The sequence below is a fragment of the Protopterus annectens genome, chromosome 3.part0 (assembly GCF_019279795.1).
Source record: "Protopterus annectens isolate FY-2018-M chromosome 3.part0, PAN1.0, whole genome shotgun sequence".
In the NCBI taxonomy this organism is placed as follows: domain Eukaryota; kingdom Metazoa; phylum Chordata; order Ceratodontiformes; family Protopteridae; genus Protopterus; species Protopterus annectens.
Genome location: NC_056731.1, coordinates 1,580,903,773 through 1,580,931,110, shown reverse-complemented (window position 1 = coordinate 1,580,931,110; position 27,338 = coordinate 1,580,903,773). Strand labels below are relative to the sequence as shown.

At 43.3% G+C, this 27,338-nt stretch overlaps 1 protein-coding gene across 1 annotated transcript in view; it reads right to left on the bottom strand.

Annotated features, from left to right (window-relative positions):
- Positions 1–27,338, bottom strand: part of CFAP418 (cilia and flagella associated protein 418) — a 354,461-nt gene that overhangs the window by 133,345 nt on the left and 193,778 nt on the right. Inside the window, exon 4 of the mRNA XM_044065930.1 lies at positions 24,071–24,166. Within this exon, the coding sequence (XP_043921865.1) occupies positions 24,071–24,166 (96 nt within the window). The remainder of the gene's footprint in view (positions 1–24,070; positions 24,167–27,338) is intronic.

The following is a 27,338-nucleotide window of genomic DNA, read 5'->3' as shown; positions in this document are numbered from 1 at the left end:
ATAACAATATAAAGACTAGATTTAATTAGACTGTGACACAGGGTTGCTAAGGGAAGAGGTTAAATTGGATATGTGTGTGTGTTAAATTATGGTGGCTTCCTCAGGCATTATGTGTACTGGTAGATGTGTTCACTAAAATCATATAAAATTATAGCTTTACAGCATTTGAAATGAACAATAAAACTACAGAACCATTAGGTGCTCTTTTTCACCTATCGGCAGAGCTTTACAGTTACAGATACACTGTCTATAGGCACAGGTAATTAATCAAAAAATGACTGAACCATGAGCTTTGAGGCACCTATATGGGAAACATTAAAACTAGTACTTGAAGTGTTATTGACAAACAGTTCAGTGAAAATGAAGCTTGACATGTTGAAGGGAATACAAGCAAATGCATTCCTAATAATACCCACCTTTTCAGTACAAGTCACAACAATGCAGAATCTATTAATTTAATGATAGCCAGGGCACTTTTTATAAATGCTTACAATCAGTTAACAGAGTAGGCAAGTTGTTTTTCACAACTGAGAGGGAAGCTGATGGGACAAGAATGGATGGCATGGAACACATGCTCTAACATGCATGCTCAGCATGAATAAACCTAACTTTAGAACAGGTAAAACCTGTGGGTGTAATTGTTTATCTTGGGCATATGCAATATATGGAGGGATACATTTCTTTTGTGGAAAATGTATATACTTGTGTGCTTGCTGTGAATTAAAAAGGGGTTGAAGGTTTAAAAATTAAAATGTAGATGTTTTTTGAATGTTTTTATTGAAATGACAATTGTGGGAAAATGTGATATGGGTTGAAACAGAGATGAGAATTTGCAATCACATACAAGATTTGCCTGCCAATTACGGTTTGCATGGAAGTTGCAAATTGGAGCGACATATACTTAAAAAAAACAAAAAAAAAAAAAAAAAAAAAAAACAGTTATGTAGAATACATGAAAGCAATTGCATCTTATCAGAATATCTGCCGCATCATTTCATGGCATGTGAATAACATTGCAAGTATAGACAAGAGGCAAAGTGTACTAAATTATATTAAGAAGGGATGGGTACAAATTGCAATGTTGAAAGAAACACACTTAGCAATGAACATGTGAATTTGCAAAGGAAGGATTTCAGAATGGTTTACTTAGAGTATCAGGGACAAAGGAACAGGAGTGGGGGGCTAATACTGACTGTGAGAAGGTTTCCAATAATGATAGAGGAGGAGGAGGTGAAAGACAACAGTAGATTGGTGGTAATAAGGGCTTACTGGCAGGGAAGAAGGATCACACCGGCATGTATCAGAGTCCCATTTCATTTACTGAATTTACAGTTCACCGAACTTCAAAACAGCAACTCCTTTCTGCCGAAGCTCCACTTTTCTGAACACAGACAACACAGCAACATACAAAAACAAACAAATTCTTTAACATTTTTGCAGGGGGGGCAAGCCTTCCTGCACCCCCCATGCCCCCTGATTATATATACCAACTCCAAGATTGCACTACAGTGATGGAAAGGATACATTTCCCGATGTTCACTGTATTGAGATCTCCACTGACAAGCAATGAGCGCTGTTAAAATAACTTTCCATATACTACATACATCCCTTCAACAGCACGGCACAATTACCTCTTTTCAAAAATGCCATCATATCTGTCAAGTTCTACAAGTGTTATGGTGTGCAAGAACGTACATGAACACTGCAGTCCTTGTAGTTGTAACTGTGTTAAAGATCTGTAAGGTTTATTTAACAGTTTAAAAGGAGAGACAGTACCTGCACCTTGGAAGAAAGCTGAAGAGACTTTACTACTCAAAGACAGCAAAGATCCTTAAATCCAACTTCACATAAACCAATTTACATTTTGAACCATGATTATAAAGCATTTATGTCTATGCTAGCTAACAGAATGGCTAAGGTGCAGTCAAAACTGAGATATGGATCAATGTGGTTTTGTGGAGGAAAGAAAAACATTTGGCGAGATTAACAGCATGTTGATGATTCCAAGGGAAGCAGAGTGCAAGGCCACCCTGTTTTCTCTGCATCCACAGACAGTAAACAATCACTATAGTTTGCTGGGACTTTATGAGTAGGAAAATGACAGGAGTAGGAAAATGACAGGATTTGCCTTTCTGGATAGAATAAAGGGTTTAAATTGGAAGACTTTTCTGTCTCATACCAACTCATAATTCTTTCTAGCATGTAGAAGGGTCAGATGCTGGCGTCCTCTCCTGCCCAGTTGGTGAATCTGGGAATTCTGAGGCAATGTTACAATTGCCTCATGTACACGGACAACCCTCTCCTCCTCCCACATAACACTAACACTTGCGAGAGATGCAGCTATTTAGCCAAACTGGAGGCTGAGCTCTCTCAACTCAGGACTGGCAAGACCAGGCAGGAGGAGAAGGCAACTACACACACCACAATACAAGTCTCACATAACTCAACCACACCACTGAATCAAATACATAAACACACTAAGACATACTCGGAGGCTCTGAGTAAAAATTTACCTAAACAGCAAAGGCCTCCAAAGCAGACACCCAAGCAACTGCAAACTCAAGACACCACACAAACAACACATAAAAAACAAAATCAGTGTGCAAAGCAGTCACTGCCCTTAAGGCCAAATACAACACCAAACATATTTGTCATAGGTGACTCCATAGTCAGACACACTGACGTCCCACTCACCAGGCTGAACAAGGAGAAGGTCACGGTAAGCTGCCTATCGGGCTAGAATCCGCCACATAACACAAGCACTCACGTCACTCCACGGCAAGTACAAGTATGCCACAGTCATTGTCCATGCTGGTGTGAACGACCTGAGACGTACCTCCCTGGACTACATGAAAAGAGACATAGAGGAGCTCTCTGATTATGTAGCCCATGCAGGTATGACCCTGACCCTGAGCAGTATCCTTCCTTCACCACGAATGATGCCACAATATAGTGACAAGATGATCAGCTTTAACAATTGGCTTAATTTCTGGTGTCATTCAAAGGGGATCCAGTGTCTGTCTGCTTGGGATGACATGCTTGACAAGCCACGCTGCTTCACAAGGGACGGCTTGCACCTGTCACCCCTGGGATTCCGGATACTGGCTAAGGCTCTCGCCACCCCCATAGTGCCTTTTTTAGGCAAGGTTCAAATTCTAAACCTACCACCCTAGAAAACAAAAACGGGAAGAAACTAAGGGTAATGCTGCTCAATGCCAGAAGTCTAAATCTCAAAATGCACGCACTCGAGGCCCTTCTCAGTATGGAGAACATCGATGTCTGTGCTGTGACTGAAACCTGGTTCAAGGCTCCTGAGAGCACCCCGGCACTATCATGTTTTACCTCATATCATGCGTTCCAGCCCCAAAACCCGGACCATACCACAAAAGGAGGGGGTGTATCCATATTCATCAAGGATATCCACACCTCCAGGTTGGTGGCTACGCACGAAGCATCGGAAACCATCCAGGTGCAATTAACCATAGGCAAAACTGCTCTACAATTTGTAGCATGCTACAGGCCACCCTCTCAAACTCAGGAAACCCACACAGCCTTCCTGAAGACACTGGAGGGTATAAATGTATCACCAAATACCATCATATTGGGTGACTTCAACTACCCGAATATAGACTGGGAACATTACTCAAGCCCCAACTTTCTAGCCCAAAGGTTCCTGGAGTTCATAAATTCAAATGCCATGGAACAACTAGTCACTGTCCCCACAAGAGGAGAAAATATACTAGATCTCATCATCACAAACATGGGGACAAAATGCTCCACACCGGAAGTATATCCCTCTTTGGTGAGATCAGATCATAAACTAATCTCACTAGAAATCCACATCCCGACCCACCCCCAAACAAAAAACAGCACAGTGAAGAACTTCTCTAAAGCAAACTTCACACTACTCAAGACAGGTGTGGTATCCTTCAAGGCCCCCGAGCCAATGGAAACCACAACCCAAGCAGCAGAAGCCCTTACAAATGCCTTCTATGAACACCTTCAGGACTGCATGGATCAGGCAATCCCAAATAAAACCAAGACTCTTTCCACCAAGGGCAAACGTCCAGTCTGGTGGACCCCAGCCATAAACAAACTTTACAATAAGAGGAAAAAGCCATTACCTGATAGAGCAAAATCCAAAAAAGGGAAGGCATCTTTGATCAGTACTAGCAAGAAACTACGATCCCTCATAAAATCATCCAAGGCCAACTTTGAGAAAAAAATTGCCATAGATTCAAAAGACAATCATAAGGCCTTCTTCAGCTATGTCAGAAACCTGGGTGGAAACTCCCAGATATGCTCAGAATTAGTCCATAATGATACAAAAATCACTGAACCCACAGACATTGCCAACATACTGGCAGACAGGTTCAGCGCAAACTTCACCCCCCCCCCAAAAGGAGAGAAAACTATCCCAACAGAGTGTAGCCTCCCAGACATCTCAAATGCGCAGGTGAAAGCTGCTCTCTCTAAAGCTAAAAACACAGCATCAATGGGACGGATGGTGTCCCCGGCTGTGTGCTACATGAACTCAATGAAGAACTAAACCCGCACATAAGGCAGCTGTTTAATCTTAGCCTTACCACAGGATATGTGCCCAAGGAGTGGCGTACGGCAACTGTGGTCCCACTCCACAAAGGCGGTGCCTCTACGGACCCTGGCAATTACCGCCCCATAAGCTTAACAAGCCTGGTCTGCAAAGCTATGGAGAGGATCATAATGGAACTCATAAACAAGGACATAGGGGACTTGCAGACCTTGGACCCAACCCAGTTTGGCTTTGTCAAGGGCAGATCTTGCCTTTTGAACTTGGTTGACTTCTTCGAAACAGTTACCAAAGGCCATTGATGAGGGAAAGGCAGTCCATACAGCCTACCTTGACCTTGCAAAAGCTTTCGACACAATACCCCACTTGGGGTATCATAGAGAAACTTACCAGCTTAAATGTAAACCCATATGTCACAAGATGGGTTGCAAACTGGCTAAAGGACAGAACCCACAGGGTTAGAGTTGCTGGAGCCATGTCAGACTCCAAGCCGGTTACAAGTGGTGTCCCACAGGGCTCAGTCCTTGGCCCCCTATTGTTCGGCATCTACTTCTCAGAAGTACAGGCAAACATAGGAGGACTATGGCTGACAAAGTCTGCGGATGACTGCAAACTGGGTGCCATAGTGGATAGTACATCGGACACAGACATCCTTCAGAGGGGTCTCACGGAAACTGATAGCTGGTGCCAGAGCCATGGCCTGAAGTTAAGCAAAAGTGTATAGTCATACCCTTCGGGAAAAACAAGGTAACCCCAAACTTCCATATAGGTGGCAACCCACTAAGCACAGAAGAGGTTATCAGGGACCTGGGTACCTGGTCGTTTGACACTCACGTTGCTAAAGTGGTTCGAAAGACCTTCTACATTGCCCATCTGATCATGAAGGGATTCACATCCAAATCAAGTGAGGTCATTGTTCCCCTGTACTCTTCACTTATCAGACCAATGATAGAGTACAATGCCCCATTCGGGATGTATCTCACCCGACACCTGCAGCAATTGGAGAGACCCCAAAAGTTCCTCACCAAAAGGATAAAGGGACTCCAAAACCTGTCATATACTGCCAGACTGAAGAAACTCCAACTCTATTCAGTTGCATACTGTCTGCTCAGAGGTGACCTGTGCCTGACATACAAGGCATGACCAACCCAGAATTAATGGACATGCTCCACCTCAAAAAATCCAAATCCACCAGAACCACTAGAGCAAGTGACTTAAACCTTAGCACGGATATAAATAGGACGTGCTGGAGGGATACATTTATCACCCAGAGACTCCCCATGCTGTGGAATAAAATCCCGGTCCATGTGAGGCAGAGCACCTCGCTGGCTCTGTTCAAGAGAAATCTTGACCGGTGGATGGGAGATCGTAGGTTTACCCCGGGAATCATCTCTGTGTCACTGCTGGACAGAGGCACAACAAACTAATGGGCACATTATTTCTAACATAAGGGGTGGCGTAAGCCACATAACTTTGGGCTAGGCTTATAAATGCCTTAGGGCAGATAGCCTAGTATAAACCTATGAACCTATATATGAAGAGAGAGTCAGAGGCAAGAATCAAGGAGGGATTGTTCTTTTCTGACAAGCTGTGTTTGAAGCCAGGAAGGGGTGTTCTTTTCTTCTTTTGTAATTTGCCTTATACTTAGAACCATTGGCAAAGAAAATAAGGGATTCTTAACATCAACAGCATAATTAACTGACATGGTATTCAAGAAAAATTAGCCTTACTTGCAAATAACATTTTCAAACAGTTTCAAAATTTTCAGGATATAAAATAAATGGAAATAAAACAAAGGCTATAGCAGTAAGATATATTCACACTTAAATATGGGTATTGCATAACTAATTCATTCGGACATAAAGTGAAGTATTTAGGTGTTTGGATTAAAAAAGGATTTTATACTGACAGCTAAGGATATGTGGTAAGAGACTAAACAAAAGGTATTACAAATATTGAGAAGTTGGAAGCTCCTGATTATGGATATGGACAGTAAAGTACAAGCAGTGAAAATGTTTCTCATACTGTTACTACTGTATACAGGTCAGGCATTTTTTTAATCAGTAAGAGGAAAAAATGTGGACCATAATTAATAAAGAATTTAACAAATTTATTTTGGAGGGAAAGAGGACAAGAACTAAATGGGAAAGCTGTTTCTCCCCACAGAACAAGGTGGTTCAGGATTACCATATCAGAAGTGATACTTTTCAACTACAAAGTTAAGGCTCATATGCATAACAATCAAAAGTTTATAACTCAAAGTGGAAAGAAATTATATTGAAATTGGGGAAGGGGGGAAGTTCATGAAAGACGACGAGTAGAATTTTGGATGCAGGCCCATAATGAGAACAATCACACAGAAAAATAAGTTATGTACTCACCATAATGTTCCATGTTTGTTGTCAATAATCTCGCCTTCATTCTTGACGGTTGGGTTCGGAACAGAGCATCGGTTGCGACTCGGCCTAATACTAAAGCTCGAGAGCTTCCACTGGCTTGAGGCTATACCTTATCCCATGATGCCTGGCAAGAGTTTTCCAGATCTTGTTTGCAAATACTAAAGAGTATAATCTATCAAAACATAAGGAGGTCAAACTATTCCCTAGCCTATGCGTCAGGAAGCGAGAAGGGAATCAGACAACTCATGACCACTTCCATAAGCTTTACTCTCGATCCTCCGGGTAGGGGGAGGGAGGGTAAGAATGAAGGAGAGATGATTATGGACAACAAACATTGAACATTATGGTGAGTACATAACTTCTTTATGTTATGGTGTCCCATCTCGCCTTCATTCTTGACGGTTGGGACAGCGTCCCTAGCAGAGCACCTTCTTTCTTGGGTTGCTCAAGGGAATAACCTCTTCTGAACAGTGGAAACAATGGAAGCCCTGTTCCGAGAGGCCACGTCTACTTTGTAATGAGTGATAAAGGTATGAGGATTAACCCATGTGGCTGCAGCACAAATTGAATCCAGAGGAAGTCTGGCCTGAAAGGCGGTGGAGGTCAACATAGCTCTAGTCGAATGGCCTCAAATTCTCCCTGGTAGTTACTCTTGCTGAGAGGTATATACATAAAAAATGGTATCTGTGAGCCATTTAGATAAAGTGACTGTTGGCACTGGAGCTCCTTTCTTGTTATCCCAGAAGGAAACAAATAATTGATAGTCTTTTCTAAACTCCTTTGTCCTATGTAAATAGAAATGTAACTGTCTATGGACATCCAGCTGGAGGAGCTTATGCTCTGCCCTGTTGCCATAGTTCATAGGTTTATAGGTGTGTACTAGGCTAATGGCCATGGAGCCTTTACAATCCTAGCACATGGATTATCCTGGCATCATGTCACCCGACCTTAGTTCCCAGTGTTCTCTGTCAAGCAGAGTCACTGGAGTGATCCCTGGGGTGAATTTTCTATTTCCCATCCACTCATCAAGATTTCTCTTGAAGAAGGCCAGTGAGGTGCTCTGTTTGACATGTATGGGAAGTCTATTCCATAGCATGGGCAGTCTCTGGGTTATGAACCTGTTCCTCCAGCATGTTTGGTTGATTGTGGTAATGAGGTTGAGATCTCTGTAGCGTGTTGTGTGGAGAGATTGGGATTTCTTTAGATGTAGCATTTCTAACAGAGCTGGGTCAGACATGGCTTTATAAGTCAAGCAGATATCTCCTTTAAGTAGGCAATATAAGACAGAAAATAGTTGGGAGTTTTTTTTAGTCTGTCCATATATGACAAGTGTTTAAAGCCTAGGATCCTCTTTGTGAGGTACTTTTGCAGCCTCTCCAGTTGTTGCAGGTGTCTAGTGAGGTACATGCCAAATGGGGCATTGTATTCGATGATTGGTCTAATGAGGGAAGAGTAGAGGGAGACAATGACCTCCTTCTTCCTGGAAGCAGATGAGAAAAAAGACAGGTAAAATCAATAGACTGATTTAAGTTGCACTCGGAGCATACTTTGGGCAGAAAAGAAGGATTTGTTCTCAGAGAGACTCTTGTCTTTTTGAAAAACCAAAAAGGGAGGATGAATAGACAGGGCTTGAAGTTCTGAAACCCGCCTGGCAGAAGTAATGGCTGTTAAGAAAATTGTCTTCTATGCTAGAAATTTTAGTGGGCAAGACGAAGGTGGTTCAAATGGAGGAATAATTAACTTAGCAAGTACAAAATTTAGATCCCAAGGAAGTGGCGGCTCTCTTATTGGGGGTCTTAATATGAATGTAGCCCTCAGAAAAGCCTTGCATAATCTGTGAGACAAAGTGCAGTCGTGTACACTTACCATAAATGTAGATGTTCGAGTGTATTCACTGTTGCAGTCATTACATTTGGGTTATCTGCTTGCAGTAGCCTTCAGTCAGTCTGATTAACAAATTCATGGGTCATGCGTTGGTTGCTGTCCTTTCTTCCATGATGTCAGGTATAGACAACATCATACAGCCAACACCATTACATCAGTTTTTCTTGCCCCAGATGTCAGGTGCCCCCCTAATGGGAAGCAATTAAATTGGTAATACAAGGATATACTTCCAGCAAAAAAGCAAATACACCAAAAAGCTTTTTGAGCATAGTAAGTGAGAGTAGAGGTATAGACAAAAGAAAAAAGGGGGCTGGAGGGAGGGTAACCAGGACTGCAACAGTGAATACACTCGAACATCTACATTTATGCTAAGTGTACACAATTGTACTATGTTCTTCATGTTTTACTGTTGCAGTCATTACATTTGGGTAGATTCCCAAAGCTAAGGTTGGGAAGAGGAATTTAAACAGAATTAGGGCCAGCTATAAGGCCCTGCAAGACTGCAGTGACAAAACCAGCTCTGGATTTAGAGAAAATTGGCAAATGATAATGCTTGATGAAAGTATGTACAGAACTCCAGGTAGCAGCTTCTAGGATACCCCTTGTAGGGACACCCCAGAGAAAGGCTGTAGAGGTAGATGCAGCCCTGGTTGAATGGGGGCTGATGCCCTGTGGGATAGGTTTTCTATGGTTCTTATAGCAGAAATGAATGCAGTGGCCTATGAATTTTGAAATGATTTGCTTTGAAATAGCTTTCCCCTCTGTCCCTGCAGCAAATGTCACCAGCAGTTGTTCACATTTCCTTTGAGGTTTAGTCCTGTCCAAGTAGAATCTAAGTTGTCTGTGCACATCTAAGGAGTGCAGTATCCGTTCCCCTTTGTACTGTGGATTAAGGAAAGAAAGTAGGCAAATGAATGGACTGATTAAGAGCCATACTGGATACTACATTGGACATGAAGGAGGGATTGGTTGCGAGGAACACCCTGTCCGCATGAAAGATGATGAAAGGCTCCACTGCCATAATGGCCTGTAATTCGGATACCCTTCTTGCAGAAGTGATTGCTTTAAGGAAAGCTGTTTTCCAGGAAAGGAATTTTAAATCTACAGTAGCAGCTGGCTCGAAAGGAGGAAGAGTGAGTTTCTCCAAGACAAAGTTAAGGTCCCAGGCTGGAGTTGGAGCTCTCCTGGGTGGCCTTAAATTTTTGGCCCCTCTGAGGAACTGTTTGTGCAGTGGGTGAGAGAAGAGGGGAGGCTCTGTGCTATAATGAGCTGAAATGGCTGAGGCATGAATTTTGATGGAGGAAAAGGACAAGCCCTTATGAAGCATTTCAGTCAAATATTGTAGAATCTGAGGTAAACTGGGCACTGATGTGCTCATCCCTTGAGATTGGTTCCAGGTATAAAATCTTTTCCATGTTGCAGCATAAGATTTTCTAGTACTAGGCCTCCTAGCCTCTAAAATTATATCCATCACTGATTTACTGAAGGGTGGTAAAGGAGAGATTAGGTTATTAGCCAGGCTGCTAGGTTCAGAGTTTGCAGCTGAGGGTGCAGAATCTGGTTCTCCTGCTGAGACAACAGGGAAGGAGTCTGAGGCAGGTGCCATGGGGCCAAGTGTGACACACTGCGCAGGAGGGGGTACCAGTGTTGGCTTGGCCAGTGTGGTGCAATTAAAATCATCCTTGGCTTGTCCTGTTTGATCTTTAGTAGTACCTTGGAGAGCAAAGGCAGAGGAGGAAAAGCATAAACTGAAAGTTTTTTTCCAACTGAAGGATAGAGCATCCACTTTCCAAGCTAGTTTGTGGGGATTCTTTGTGCAAAATTTGCCCAATTGATGGTTCTGGGGGGAGGCAAACAGGTCTATATCTGAGCTCCACCATTTGCTTGTCAACATGTTGAAAATCCTTGGTTCCAGTTTTCACTCGTGTGGGTCCATGAGATTTCTGCTTAGTTCATCTGCCAGTGTATTTAGTTTTCCTGGCAGGAACTGAGCTTATAGATTCACTTGGTAGCTCAAGGCTGTGTTCCACAATGCCATGGCTAGTCTACAGAAGGGGTAAGAGTGTGTACCCGCCTGCTTGTTTATGTACCACATAACCATGGTGTTGTCCCGTCTTTACCATTAGTTGCCCTGGAAGAATGATCTTTGAAGGCTGTCGGAGCATTCTGTACAGCTAACATTTCCTTTTGATTTATGTGTAGGTGCATTTGACTTGGGTTCCATTTGCCCTGAATGCACTTCCCTGCCAGGTGAGCCCCCCACACATAGTCTGATGCATCTGTTAAGGTTTGGGCGGCAGGGGGTAGTGTGAATGGTAGTCCCCTGTTTTGGTGGCAGGCCTCTGCTGACCAAAGGAACTCTAGGCATACGCAAGGTATGACAGGAATCATTGCTTCTAGATCCTGTGAATGTTGACACCATAGGCTTTTGAGATACCACTGTAGTTTCCTCATATGCAGCCTTGCATATGGAAATAGAAGGTAGGAGGCCATGAACCCCAAGGCTTGCAATATTTGCCTTGCAGATAACTGGGTTTTTGTGGCCACTTGTTTGAAGTAGGTTGTCAAATGAATCAGTTTCTCTGGCGTGAGGAAAGTCATCTGGGAAGTTGTATTCAAGCTTGCTCCCAGGAATATAATTTGTTGACAGGGTACCAGGTGTGATTTCTTTTTGTTTATCGTGTACCCCAGACAAGTCAGTACCCTTTGAACAAAGGCCAGATGATTCAAAAGTATGTCCTGGCTTTCTGTCTGAATTAGACAATCATCCAGGTATGGGTATATTTGAATATTTCTTTGCCTGCAAAATCCAATGACTGGAGCAGTAGATAAGCCAAAGGGCAGTGCAGAGAACTGATAGTGCATGTAGCCTGCTCTGAAGTGTAGGTATCTTCTGCAAGACTCCCTGATAGGGATGTGCAGGTATGCTTCTTTTAAGTCTAGTGTTGCCAACCGTGGATCTTTGCCTAGCATAGGAAGCAGCTGGTGAAGAGTCAGCATCTTGAATTTTGGAATCACCAGAAAGGTATTTAGAGTAGAAAGGTCTAGGATAGTACATCATGTATTGCCTTTTCTGGCTACAAGAAAAAAGTCTTGAATAGAAACCTTGTCCCTTTTCCTCTTCTGGTACCAAATGAATAGCCCTCATGCTTAAGAGAGAGAGTACTTGATTTTTGGCCTCTGCCCACTGATTTGGGGGTAGATCTGGCCACCCGCTTGGTGTTGGTAAGGTGTGGAAGTGAAATCTGTATCCTTGGGACACTATTTAAAACCCATTTGTCCTGGGTAACGAGTTCCCAGTTTTTGGCCTGCAGACCAATCTTTCCGCCTAAAGGAACATTCAGTTGGGAAGTGCTTGGAAGTTTTAAAAGCAAGTCATTGAGATAGTTTTCCATAGGGGGAGTCTTACTACTCCCTGATTTGGCTGCGGAAACCTAACACTGCTTAGTCTTGTGTGTCCCCTTGGACTGAAACCTCGGGTTTCTGCTGTGTCTGCTGTGTCGTGGTTTGGCTTGAGAAGACCTGGAAGGGGCTGGAAAGGACCAATTCTTAGAGGGCCAATGCCTACTAAATCTAGGAGGCTGAACTTGTAAGAAATCTTTAACAGTTTGCATAGATTTAGCTTTAACATGATCAGGCAAAGTTTGCTCCTTAAGCCAAGCATGCCTTCTGAGCACTGACCCAGTAACAGCAGCCCTGCAAGAGGCCTCTAATGAATCAAATCCACATTGCAAACTATGTTTTCCAACTTGTTCAGCAGAATGTATTAAATCCTGTAATTCTTTATGTTCTGCACAGTCATGAATCAACATAATTTTCTGTTTAAGCAATCCAATAACATGTTGCTGATACTTTAACATAGGAAACTGTCAGTTTAAAGCCCTAATGGCCAAGGTTTCAGAAGTGTAAACCTTCTTACCCCATCTATCCAGTGCACTGGAGTCTCTATCAGAAGGAGTAGGATTTTTAGCAGTAGAAGCCTTAATGCCCTTAGGTCCCTGTGAAATAGTCTCTATAAAAGTAAAAAAATAATAAAACTTCGCCTGAGCCAGTGAAACGCAATCTCGATCGAGCAAAGCGGCAAACAAGATCTGGGGAACCCTCGCCAGGCATCATGGGATAGAGAATAGCCTTGAGCCAGTGGAAGTTCTCGAGCTTTAGTATTAGGCAGAGTCAGAACTGATGCTCGGTTCTGAACCCAACCATGAAGAATGAAGGTGAGACTGAACAACATAACATTATATTTACAAAGTAGCAGAAAATATTTTGATAAAACCAACACAAGAATGGAGAAAGGACATTTTACAAATAGGGATGACTGCAAGTAAGAGCACAGAACAAAGGCAAATGTGAGCAGGAATCTATTGGAAAAAAACATTAAATGAACCAAGGTATTAGGGAAAATAACTAGGGAGGGAAAAGTTAGAGTGGGATGAGGCCAAGCAGAAGTTAGGACTGTGGCTTGGAGGCTGCTTTCTCTACCAGGGATTGATAACAGAATACGAGCACAGAGAAGGGGATTGGGGAGTTTTAAATGAAAGACCAGCTCTGGTTGTGTATACAGCAGAGCTTAAACAGAAGCTGAGGTAAAAAAAGGAATAATTAGTAGGGAGCGTACAATAATGCACAATAACTATGAGAAATCAATCAGAAGACATTATAAAAGATTGGGAAAAGAGACTGGAAAGGCACTATATGAAAAAACAATGTGAGGATATTTGTATGTCTCCCAAGTATGCAACAAAATCTAGAAGATTTAGGATTTTTGCAAGGAAGTGTTTACATAGTTTTTTCATAAACCAAAATAGACAGAGAATTTTTCCATTGGTAGACAGCAATTACTGGATGTATGATAGGAAAGATAACAGTGCCTGGTCACATGTTTTTGGGAATGCAATAAGCTGAAAGACTAAAGAAATTTCCTACAGGGTACTTTGTCAGAAATGTTTGGAGGGCAAATTATTTTGACTGAGGAAAAAGAAGTTATGTCCTTACCATAACATTCCATGTGAGGTGTTTATCTCGCCTTTTTTTCTTACACGTGGGATCGGAGCCAATCCCTCGGCTCCGAGTCGGCCGCTTTTCAAGCTCAAACTCTCAGAGAAGCTCGAGACCTAGTGCATATCCCATGATGCTCTACTGCAAACCCCCAGATCTAGTACGCTGCACCCAAAGACAACCTAAAGGAAGAAAAAGAACTACAGTACCTACTTATCTAGGTAGCTATAGGTTTGCAGAAGGAAAAACAGTCTGTCCAAAGAAGACAGGCTGACAAAACCCGACCAATCCACCAAGGCAACCATCTTTCTCAACAGGAGGGGGAATTTGAGAGGGAATGCAAGAACAAAAAGGTGAGATGAACAACTCACATGGAACGTTACGGTAAGGACATAACTTCTTTATGTGAAGTTGTTCTATCGCGCCATTTTGTTCTTACACATGGGTAGCGTCCCAAGCACCCTAATCCTGGGTGGCTCACGGGAGAACATTCTTGAGCACAGTGGAACCAAAGGAAGCCCTGTCCACTTTGTAATGAGTGGTAAACGTGTGAGGTTTTGACCACGTGGCAGATGCACAGATGGTATCCATGGGCAAACGAGCTGCATGAACTAATGACGTAGAAACAGCCCGAGGAGAATGGGCTTTGACGTTAGTTGGTAATGGCTGGTTAGTGGAGGAATAAATTAATTTAATGCAGTCAGAAAGCCACTTAGATAATGTGATTTTTGATACTGCAGAACCTTTCTTATTCTCTGCGTAAGAGACAGAGTTGATCAGATTGTCTGAAGTCTTTCATTCTGTCCAAGTAAAATCTCAATTGTCTCTGAACAGACCTTGGGAAGAAAGGTAGGGTTTGTCCTGAGAGACACCCTATCGGGGTGGAATATTAAATATGGGGGCTTGGAGGATAAGGCTTGAAGTTCGGAGACCCTACGTGCAGATGTAATGGCTACCAGAAATATAGTTTTCCAAGACAGAAACTTCAAATGACAGGATGACGCGGGTTCGAAGAGGGTGAGCATCAATTGGGATAAAACAAGATTCAAATACCAGGGAGAGACAGGGTATCTGATAGGTGGCCTGAGATGGTGGGTCCCTTTCGAAAAAGGCCTTACATAGTCTGTGGGGGGACATTATGTTAGACCCGTTAAACCCTACATGAAAATTGGAAATAGCAGCCAATTGAACTCTTATGGTGGCAGCAGCTGCGCCATCACAGAACAAAAAAGACAAGAACTCTAAGATGGTATGAATAGGCGCCACATAAGGGTCAATTTCATGATGAGAAGCCCAGTGAACAAATAGTTTCCATTTGCTGTTATATAGCTTCCTAGTAGACAGTTTATGAGAGGAAACTATAATATGCTGGCCCGCGGGAGACCAATCTTGAGACCTGGCTAATATGGGAATTGGAGCAGCCGAGCTGTCAGTTTTAGGGAGATGAGGGAGGGATGAAGAACTCCCGATGAATGAGTCAGAAGATCTGGTACTGGGTCCAGAATCCATGGTTCTTCCACTCGATACTTCTGTAGGAAGGGGAACCAAATCTGCCGAGGCCAAGACGGGGCTCTCAAAATCACAGTCCTTCCCAGACTTTTGGCTTTCTGTATAAATTTGGGAATTGGCGGGAAGGCATATAGGAGGCCCGGGGCCAATCATGTACTAGTGTGTCCCTCGGGTTGCTCCCTGGTGGGGGATAAAGGGCAAAGTAGCTGCTGCATTTGGCATTCATCGGAGATGCAAACAGATTGCAGCAAGGCTGGCCCAATCTGCTGAAAATCTTGTCTGCCACCTGTTGTTTGAGGGACCACTCATGAGGCAACAGGATGGCCCTGCTCAGTTTGTCCGCTATCACGTTGGATGACCCCGGGATGTGCGTTGCTATTAGAAAGCGTCTGGTGGATACAGCCCATTGCCAAATTCTTAGCGCCTCTCAGCGTAAGGCATACGATCTGGTTCCCCCTTGCTTGTTGATGTATCAGACTACTGACATGTTGTCCGTCTGAATTGCAATTGTCCCTGGAGGAAGACAGTTGTGAAAGTGTTGCAACTCCAGGAACACCACACTCAGCTCCAGGACATTTATGTGCAAATGTGATTCCATGTTTGACCAAGTACCTCGGACCGTCTTTCCCTGAAATAGCCTCCCCACCACCCTATCAGGGAAGCATCCGTGGTCACTGTGGCTGTGGGTTGGGGAAGAACAAGGGGACATCCGACTACTAATTGATCGCTGTTCAGCCACCAATTGAGATCCTTCTTGCAAAGATTTGTTCATAGAATTTCGTGTGACATGGGCAGTTGTTGGTAAGACCATTGTGCGAAGAGTAGCCACTGGAGTATGCGTATGTGCATGCGCCCTAATGGGACTGCTATCAGCGTGGCTGCCATTGTGCCTAATAGCTTCAGTATCTGGGATGCAGGAGCTTTGTTCTCGGTCAACAGACTGGACAATTGACTTTTTAGAGATACGATTCTTGCTTGAGGCAACCTGATCCTTGAATTGACGGTGTCTAGCTCTGCTCCTATAAAGGTAATATGCTGCGAGGGCGATAACGCAGATTTTTCGAAGTTTAAGGTTATGCCCAACTGGGAAGAAAGGTTGATAGTGTAGTCTCTTGCTTGGATTAGCTGATGCCTGGAGGTGGCGGTGAGGAGCCAGTCATCCAGATATGGAAACACCCGGAATCCTAAACGTCTCAGGTGAGTCATGACCACTGCCATACATTTGGTGAACACACTGGGGGCTGTGGTGAGACCAAAGGGCAGGGCTCTGAATTGGTAATGACTGGCCCCCAGCCGGAAATGCAGGTGATCTCTGGATGATCTGGCCATTTTGATGTGGTAGTAAGCATCCTTGAGATCTATAGAGCACATCCAATCACCCATTTCTAGGAACGGAAGTATCGATTGAAGCGTGACAATCCGGAACTTTTCCTTCTTGACGAAGGTGTTGAATTTGCTGAGGTCTAATATGGGCCTCAAGTCCCCTGTTTTCTTTGGAACTAAAAAGAACCCTGAGTAAGTTCCTGATCTTATCTGGTCCGCTGGGACTGGCTGGATGACTCTTGTCTAGCAGGTTTTGAATTTCTATGGCTACTAGCTTTCTCAGACTGGGAAGAACATCTGGAGTACTTGTACGCATGGGGGAGGGGTTGTAAAGGGAATGTAGTAACCTCTGGCAATGATGCTTTTTACCCAAGAATCTGTTGTAATGTTTAGCCAGGCATTTGGGTATAAAGCCAAGCGACCCCCGACCGCCTCCAGAGAAGGACAGCCGGGCTTCCTTTCAGGAACGCTGATAGGGCTTACCAGAGAACTGCTCCCTGTCACCCTGGTTATGCGGACCCCCTTTGCCGTTTGGATAGCATCTTCTGTTTCTGCCCCCTCCTTTGCCCCTAGGGGGGGTATCTGTAGGTGTGTTTTGGAAAGCTCCTTGGGGTTTTCGGAATCACATTTTTACACTTTGTTGCCCTTTGGGATACGGTCTAGTTGGAGTGGAAAAACGGACTCCTACAGCAGACAGAGTCTTTCCTTCTTGTTCACACCTAGTAAGCGTCTCCTTAACTTTAGGCCCGAACAAGGCGGAACCATCGAATGGGGTATTGACAAAGGAAGATTTGAAGGCTTCCGCAAAGGAGCAAAGGTGCATCCAGGACTGTCTCCGAAGAGCTATCGTTGAGCCTGAAGCCCTACTCGATCCATCGGCAGCATAAGAAATGAGTCGCATGGATGAGTTGACTATAGAATTGAGGGTGTTGAGTTGTGCAGTCACCTTTCCAGAAACTGCATCAGCTGTGTTACCCTGTAGAGTATCTCCAAGCTCTTTAAGGAGATCTCGTTGAAGGTGGGTAAAATGGGTCAGGTGGTTGAGCGATCTCATGGAAAATGCTGCAGAACTAAATATACGTTTCCCATACCTGTCCATTGTCCTAGAATCCCTATTAGGAGGATGGACAGAAGAAGAGGTTTCAGACCTCTCTTTCTTGGTGGCTGCCGCCACCACCATGGCATCAACTGGGACTCCCTTGGTAAGAAAGGCCTTGTCAGTAGGGGAAGTAATGAACTTGTTGGGCCTCCGAGGGACCGGTTCCACTGAATCAGGGGACTCCCACACCCTTCGAGCAACCAGCTCCATCAGTTCATCGAAGGGCGGGGTAACCCAGGAGGTGGATGGTTGAGACCCAAAGGCCTTCAGGAGTACCGACTCAGCCTCAGTAGGGGCAAGGGACTGCCAATCACCCCTCTGTCTTAAGATCTCCAATATGTCTGCAAATGAGACATCCTTTGAGGGGGATCGTGGGGACCCTTTCAATTTTTCCAAGTCAGTATCTGATGTCAGGGATTCCTATGGGGAATTCAAGTTCCTCCTCTTGTACAGTCTCTTCCTAGGTACTTCATCGGTGGGAGCGTCCGGTGAAGTTCCTGTAGAGGAGGGGCCGCCCAATGGGGATACCGGAGGCCCTGGGTCTCGACACTTGGTAGGGACCTGTGGGGAAGAGGCAGAATGAGGCCCTTTAGAGGGAGGGGAAGAAAGATCCGAGGAGGTAGTGGTCTTAGCAGACATGACCTTCCTCATGGCATCGAAGGCACCAGAATCCCAGTCCAAGAAGTCTGTCGGCTCCGAAGAGGCCAGCAGCCCTCCCCAAGCCGAGATCCCCCGCTCCAGTCCAGAGGACGGAGCCGAAGCCACCTGCGCCGAAGCCCCGAGGGGAAGGGTCAGAACTGAAGTATCAGTCCGACTCTCCACCCTGGAGCCAGTAAGGGACTGTCGGCCCCTGAGACTCCACGGTCGGAACCGAGGAGATCAAGGTCGATGGAGCAGAGGGAGGTGGATCAAACCTCGGCTACGAGGGCTCTACCAACATTGGTTCTCTGTCCCAGCTCCAAGAGTTCGATTGGCTTCGTCGGAGGAGAAGAAAGTAGGGCTGGAATTTCAGGCTTCGAAGCGGAAAGCATTTTGGCCAGGGCCGGGTTCTCTAGCAACCTCTTAACCACTCGGTCCAGGTCCACATCAGAAAGCCTTGAAGAATGGGTCGAGGGATGGGTCGAAGGAGCCGAGGACGGAACCGATTGAAGAATTGGAGACTGAGGAGTCTCCAATATCGGATCCACAACTGGGCTCCGAGGTAAAGGATCGATACATGGCTCCAAGGGCTGTGGAGCCGATGAACGAACCATATCAGAGGAGCTCGGAGCTGAAGACTTGGGCTCCAAGGACCCCTTGGACGACTTCGACCCATTCGAAGCTCCAACGTAGCCTGAATTTCAGGCTTCAGGAGTACCCTATCCACCAACTTCTTGCGCCTTTCCAAAAGAACCCTGGCACTAAAGGAGTGGCAGATAGAGCACACTTCCTGCAAATGAACAGAACCCAAACAGTACACGCAGGTGGAGTGGTTGTCTGTAACAGACATTTTTTGACCACACTCACACCTTTTAAATCCAGACTTTTGCTTTTATGACATATTGTACAATATAAATTCAGATCCCTGAATCTCAATATTAAGTCAAAAATATAACTACACACCAAGTTATCCAAGTATCTTAACTATTAATTATTATAGCTATTAACTATGCACTCTACAGGATATATATTTCTAAGTTATTTAAAAGTGACACAAGAAAGACGCGCGCGCACACACGAGCTGACAGAGCCCTGTCACACCCAAACAGGTAAGAAAAGGCCTAGAAAACCTTTAAGAGAAAAACACTTCAAAAATTTACTAAATCTACACGAACTAACTAAACACTAATTCTATAGTAAATCCACATTTATTTTAACAATATAAAGATAGAAAGTTTCCTAAATATTCTCTATAAATATAGAAAATTTAGTCACTGGCCCGAGCTTCTTCCGACAAGCTGTAGATCCATTGCAGTGGCAAACTAGATCTGGGAGTTTACAGTACAGCATCATGGGATATTCACTAGGTCTCAAGCTTCCCTGAGAGTTTGAGCTTGAAAAGCGGCAGACTCGGAGCCGAGGGATCGGCTCCGAACCCACATGTAATAACAAAACGGCGAGATAGAACAACTTCACATTGAATCTTTTGCGCTGGGATACAGAAACTAAACTGCTTAGAGAGTAAAGTCCGAAGTTTAATGCTGCTGGTGCCAAAAAAGCAATTGCTAGAAAATGGAAATCAAAAACAAATACAGCTAAATCAGAATAACTGAATGTTGTAACAGAGACAAAGGAATTGGAGATGGTATCCTTAGAAAGGGGAAGGGGAAAAAAATACATTGAATTAAACGGAATCTGTGGGAACTATACATACATATATATATATATATATATCTATAAAATGTTCAGGAAGAGGTCTGATACTTCAGGAAAGGCATGACTTGATCACTCTATGAAATGTTAAACTGAATTATAATTATCAGGGCAAAAATCGTATTTATATAACCCATGAAAAAAAGTATATATATATTTTTTCTCCTTAATAATTGTATATGTCCCCATATCACTATATAATATGCAATATTAACAAGATATTTTTTAAAAGAAAGCAACAGAGAAAAAGATCAGAAATAAAACTGTATACTCTAAGTCTTCCGAAAGTTATTCCTGTGAGTGGGTGTGTAGCAATAAGCAATAATAAGTAATGGTAATGTGAAAAAAATCAAAGTGAGTGCTGTGGTGACTGTGGCTAAACTGAATGGAAGAAGAAGAATGAACTAATTCATCTATCTCTAAAATCTGAAGAAAATCCTATGCGAGGGGAAGATAATGCTTCAGTAGCTACCTTTGAGGTGCACTGTTATCAAGCAATGCCCCACAGAAACAAAAAAGATTTAAAATAATCAGACAAAACAAAATGAATAAACACAATTACAAAGCCTAAAAGAGATTTAGTAAGCCTTGTGAGAATGAATGAGTTACACTGAAAATATTCATCTTTAAATCTCCAAATGCAATCAAGCACAGACAAAATCATAAAATACATTTTCTTAAATTGACTCTCTAAACTGCCTTTAAAAGATATAAAAGTATCAAGGTGATAGCCACTAAGGAATACTAATCAAAGCTAAATTTTTAATCCTTCTCCTGAATCAAATAGTGTTCCAGTATTAAACATAAAAAGCTATACTCACAACCTGTTTGACATACAATACTTCAATAAGGATAGTAGTTGTCACAGGCACTATCCACATTGAATCTGTGTGGAAACCCATTTTTTCTTGGCTACTGTTTGATAACAAGCTGTCAATATGAGTGAATGGAAAAGATAAAGCCAAAAGTAATGATTGGCCAAAAAGACAAAATAAATACATTAAAATAAATAAAATAGCTAAACTAAATAAATAAAAATAATAATCATAATAAAGTATAGAAATCTGTATTATTAGACTCTGGAGCCACATGCCAGTGGAAATCTTAAATAACAATTATGACTCCAAAAGAAAGATGCTGTAATGGCAGGTCCACTTGAGTACAACGGTAACTCTATTTGCTGCACATTTGATGCCTTTTATCTGAGGGATGCTCATTAAATATATATATAGATATATACGCGCGCGCGCACACACACACACACACACACACACACACACACACACACACACACACACACACACACACACACACACACACACACACACTTATTTATATAAATTTTCTGTTTGCAATCCCTCACATATACCATGTGGGATAATTACTGTGGGAGGCAATCATCCAGACAGCAATCTCAGTTTTTTTTTTTTGTCTTAACCTCCTCCCTCTCCCAGCAGCTGACATGTATACTCACATATGCAAAGGCCTGCTATGCCTTCCTCTATGAGCATGTATACTCCTGGAATATACACCATGAAGACTACCATGTGAATGTGGCTTGGCAGAGCCAAGCTTTTGTCCATGGACCACATGCTCCACTGCCATGCACTTCTGCCATCTCAGGTCAGACTGCCTCTCCCTTACGGATGTGCAAACAGGATCAACTGCTCACTCCTACCACTCCCCCACCCACCTCTTTTAGCACTCAAGTTGCTAATCAACCTTTGGTCATCTGGGTTTTAGATGGGGCTTAGCACTTCTACACCAACAAGCTGGGTTACTGTACAGCTGCTTTTGTTAGCCGATACACTGCTTTTCTTCCAGGGCCTCTCAATTCAGTCAGACATCCCAGTCAGTACAAAAATGCCTACATGTATTTTTCTTTTGAGTAAGTACTCAAATCAGTTATCTATGGTGGCTCTGTATACAGTGCACATGTTTACATACTAGATTATGTATCCAAGGCCACAGGCAAGTTTGACACAGCGATCATCCAAGGCCATTGGAGGTATAGCTTGGCATGGTGCAGAAATGATAAAGACTACATGAAAAAGATGTCAACTCCACTGAATATGCAGAAGTGTACAACACCGCAGTAAACCAAGCATGTAAACGGTTGCACAGATGTAGCTGCACCCCATAGGAACCAGTGCAGGGCAAACCCACAAGGTGATACCATAATATCAACAAGTTTTATAATAAAAGGAAAAGAAATTTGATGAAAATTAAGAAGGGTAATTCCCAGAATGGTAGAGCCCTTGTCATTGAACTAACTCAGAACCTTAATAAAATCCACCAAAGCAAAGTCTGAGGCTAAAATAACTACGCAAGCCAGACAGTTACAAGGCATTTTTACTGGAGTTCTTAACCTCAAAAGTAGAATACAACAACGCACTCAGCTGATTATGAACAATGACAATACCTAACCTGAGGCTGCAGATATAATGAACCTACAGGCCAAAAAACTTAGCTCCAACTTTTTCCACTCTCCTCTCCTTCTGTCCCTCGAGATGTACCAGAAACTGGTTTGCCTCCAGCGATCTCATAAGACCAAGTCCTAAAAGCGCTATCAAAAGTTAAAAATACTGCATTGATTGGTCCTGACAACATCCACATAAAACAGCATTCATTCCTAGCTATATTCATGTGCAACTTGGATCTACGGATGGGAAACAGAAAATTTACCCCAGGATTGTCCCCTGTACTACTAACGTACAGAGGCAGCTCCCTAACTGCTTCATTCCATGCACATCTCCCCTCAAATTGTCTTTGGTATGACTTCCGTTGTTTTCATTAGAGGTAATATATAATTATTGACCATGGGATGGGTATTGACAATCTCTAACCTAATGGGACAGGTTAATTTGAAAACAAAAAGGGAAACTGGCTAGGCTTAAAAGGGTCTGAAAGGTCAGCTAACCTAGTACTTGCATATGAAGTAATGAACTTATGTAAATGGCTGAAATGAAAGTCAGTCAGTCTAGCAGTGCAAGGCAGTCACAACCAGTTATGTGTATTAGGTCCCTTCGTGCACTCCTCTGACTGTTGCTCACAGTCAAGTTTTAATGTTTTGTTGTAGCATGAATGTATGTTAGTGGGATTTGTGGCAGGACAGCTTTACTGTTAATGTAAGCTTGCTGCAAAATTGCAGACTTGGCAGACCGATACAATTATAGCTACTGGTGCATTTTACTGCACCCTGTCTCTGTAAATACTCCGTGTGGCAATATACAATACTGTGGTCTAGTATGGCTTTTATCATCTTAGATCATTCCTGTGGAGAGGCATTTTCCCTGGTGTTCCACCTCAGGTGGACTAAGCCACAGAAAATGACTGCTGACAAGCACACCGCTATTTGATGGGAAAGAGTGAGAGTTCATATCACAATTAAAATTTTTGTGGAAAATTCAGAGTACTTGCTACCCTACAGTCTTTGTAATCTGATGAGTAGAAAACAGGAGGCACCATCTGTTGTTCAGGAAACACTTCCAAAAGACCAACCCCCCCCCCCCCCCAAAAAAGGGTTGGAACTCCCAAACTATAAATGCTATACCTAATTTATAAATGGAGTTACTCATCTACTGTTGTTATAAGCAATTCATGTGACCCTACCTACAGACTGAAATGCTATTAGCTAAGATCCAAAACTGACTGGGTCTTTTTTGAAAACAAGTTTATATCTACTATCCTACTTTACATTTAAATTCTTCATCTGATAAGTATCCTGTCTCTAGGGACTGGAGTAACAAAGACCTTCCTCATGCACACCTAAAACAAGGAAGTTATGTATTTAATTTTCCAGGTGTGGAAAAAGTCTGGTTTATTCTTGCCACATAAAATGCAATTAAACCATTTGACATCATTAACAGGCCTTTCAGACTTCGGCTATAAACATTCAGAAGAAATGCTATATTTTTTGTTACAAATAAGCCTTTATTAATACTGTTGCAGAAATACCTGAAAAATAAGTAATCACAGGATGTGTCCCATTCATAGTCATTGTATGTGGATATTTTGAAGTCACAAGAGGTACATCTCAGCTGGTCACAAGTCCTGAAGAACAGAGGGAGAAAACAAAATTTACTGTACTGGTGTTATATTACAAAAAAATGCCCAAACATTTAAAATCACTGCTGCATTCAAAAATGTGCTTAAAAGCCTACTGTAAAATGAAGGGCTTACTGATCACTTGGTCTTAGTCTGAAGACAAATATTGTCCCTTACAAACTCTTATGTCACAATAAAGAAATTTTATCAAGTCAAAATAAAATCATAAATACAGAGAATTTAACATAGTATGACAGTACGGAGGCAGAAATTAACTATAGAGAAAGAGAAAGCACAGTTGCTGAAACACTTAATATAATTGTCAATGCTCAGTACCTTCACTGTTGCAGTAGTGATAACACTTTGGTCTTCTGTCCCAGAAAGCCGAAGGTCTAGTATGGCTCAGAGCTTTTCTCCCATCCTCCTCCCCCTTGGATGTCAGTATTCCTGTGATGTAACAGGAATATCCACCTGCCCCAGCTTCAATTCTAAAGCAAAATCTGCCCAGATGGCATAGGCTTCCAAAGGATAGAAGCCCAATCCGACTCCCACCCCCCTAATAATAATACACAAACCTGTAGAGGGGGCCATATATAGGCAAAAGACCTAGTGAAGGTAAGTTAACAAATTACATGATAACTACTCCAATGCCAAGGAAGCTTCAGGCAGGAAAAAGAGAGGCAAGGGGTTGGGGGAGAAGTTATGTACCTACTATAACGTTCCATGTTAGTTGTCTTCATCTCGCCTTCTTTCTTGCTGGTTGGGGATCGGAGCCGATCCTCGGCTCCAACTCAGCCATCTTCAATAGCTTGAGAGCTGTTTACTGGCTCGAGGCTACCCCTTATCCCATAATGCCTAGTGATAGCTACCCAGATCTTGTTTGAAATAGCTAACTCCAGACCGAATGAGAATAAACCAGTCAAAAGAACTGGTTAACTTATACCTCCCATATTCTCTAAATCAATAGAGGAAAACAAAAGAATACTCAGCCAGTGGAAAACAAAAAGGACTCCTCTCGGTCCAGTAGGACAGAGGGTCGGAGGGTGGGATGCAAAAAAGAAGGTGAGATGAAGACAACTAACATGGAACGTTATGGTAGGTTCATAACTTCTTTATGTTAAGTTGTTTATCTTGCCTTTTTTCTTGCTGGTTGGGACAGTGTCCCTAGCACCTAGCATCCTGGGTGGCTCAGTGGAACAGACTCTTCAGAACAGTGGAACCAAAGTCAGTTCTGCTCCTGGAGACCATATCCAACTTGTAATGAGAAATAAAGGTATGAGGGTTTGCCCATGTGGCAGCTGCACAGATGGAATCCATGGGCAACCTAGACTGAAAGGCTACAGAGGTGGCCAAGGCCCTGGTAGAATGACCTTTCAGTTTAATTGGTAACTCTTTGTTCCTTAACTGATAAATAAAAGTAATAGCGTGGGATAACCATCTAGATAAGGTCACCTTGGAAACTGGGAGACCTTGTTTGTTTAAAGCATAAGAAAGGAATAATTGGTCTGACTTTCTTATTTCTTTAGTTCTGTGCAGGTAAAAATGCAATTGTCTATGAACGTCCAATTGGCGGAGTTTGTACACAGGGAGAGCTATAGATTAGTTTAAATTACTTTCTGAGCAGACTTTAGGAAGAAACGAAGGATTAGTCCTCAGAGCAACTCTGTCCTTATGAAACACCAGGTAGGGAGGACGAACACATAGTGCCTGAAGCTCTGAGATGAAGTGATAACTACCAGAATGAGTGTCTTCCAAGACAGAAACTTGACGGAGCAGGATGATGCTGGTTCAAAAGGGGGCAGAATTAAGGATGTTAGGACTAAATTAAGGTCCCAAAGAGGTGGGGGATCTCTCACTGGAGGCCTAAGAAGAGATGTCCCTCTCAAAAAAGCTTTACAGAGCTTATGAGACATAATGTTAGAATTTGACAAACCAACATGAAAATTAGAAATGGTCGCTAATTGTACCCTAATCGTAGTGGAAGCGGACCCAGAGTGAAACAGTTGTGCTAGGAATTTTAGAATTTTGTAGACTGGGGCTGAGAAGGGATCCACATTCCTAGCCTTTGCCCAACAAGAAAAATGTTTCCATTTGCTAGCATAATTTTTCCTCGTTGTAGACTTATGAGAGGAGACGATAATCTCACGGACTGCTGGGGAAATGCTAGGAAGCCTGGCTAAGGTTGGAAGTGGAGCAACCAAGCTGTGAGCTGGAGAGTTTGGAGGGATTGATGCAACCCGCCTGACTGATGAACCAGGAGGTCTGGAATTGGATCCAGAGTCCAGGGCTGATCGAGAAGGTAATGGTGCAGGAACGGGAACCATATCTGTAGAGGCCAGTAGGGGCAATAAGGATCATTTTGCAACCCAAAGATATTGCTTTCTGTATGAGTTTCAGTATCAGGGGAAATGGAGGAAAGGCATAAAGAAGTCCCGGAGACCAATCGTGGACTAGAGCGTCTCCGGGTATGTGACCTGGAAGCGGAAGAAGGGAGAGGTAGTTGCTGCACTTGCCGTTGAAGGGGGTGGCAAAAAGATCGCAGCAAGGCTGTCCTCATTTGCGGAAAATAAGATCCACAACTTCCTGATTCAGAGACCACTTGTGAGGCATGAGGATAGCTCTGCTGAGCCTGTCCGCTATGACGTTGGATTTCCCAGGGATGTGCATCGCAATCAGAAAACGTTGGGAGGCAATCGACCACTGCCAAAGTCTGAGTGCTTCCTGACACAGGGGGTAGGATCTGGTTCCGCCCTGCTTGTTGATGTATCACACCACTAACATGTCTGTTTGAATTGCAATGGTCCCGGAAGGAAGAGAGTCTTGAAGAGCTTGCAACACTAGGAGCACGGCTCTCATTTCTAGGACATTTATGTGCAGATGGTGCTCATGAGGTTGCCAAGTGCCTTGGTCAAGCCCAGATAATGCCCCCCCCCACCCTATCAGGGAGGCGTCTGTCATCACTGTGGCTACCGGAGGGGGTTGTATGAAAGGTCTGCCCTGAGAAACTAGTGGGGAGACCATCCACCAAAAAAGGTGTCTTTTGCATTGCCTCCATGATCAGGATCATGTGAGTCATGGGTAGCTCTTGGAAAGACCACTGCGTGAAAAGAAGCCACTGAAGAATTCTCATATGGAAGTGCGCTAGTGGAATTAGAAGAATGGAAGCTGCCATGGAGCC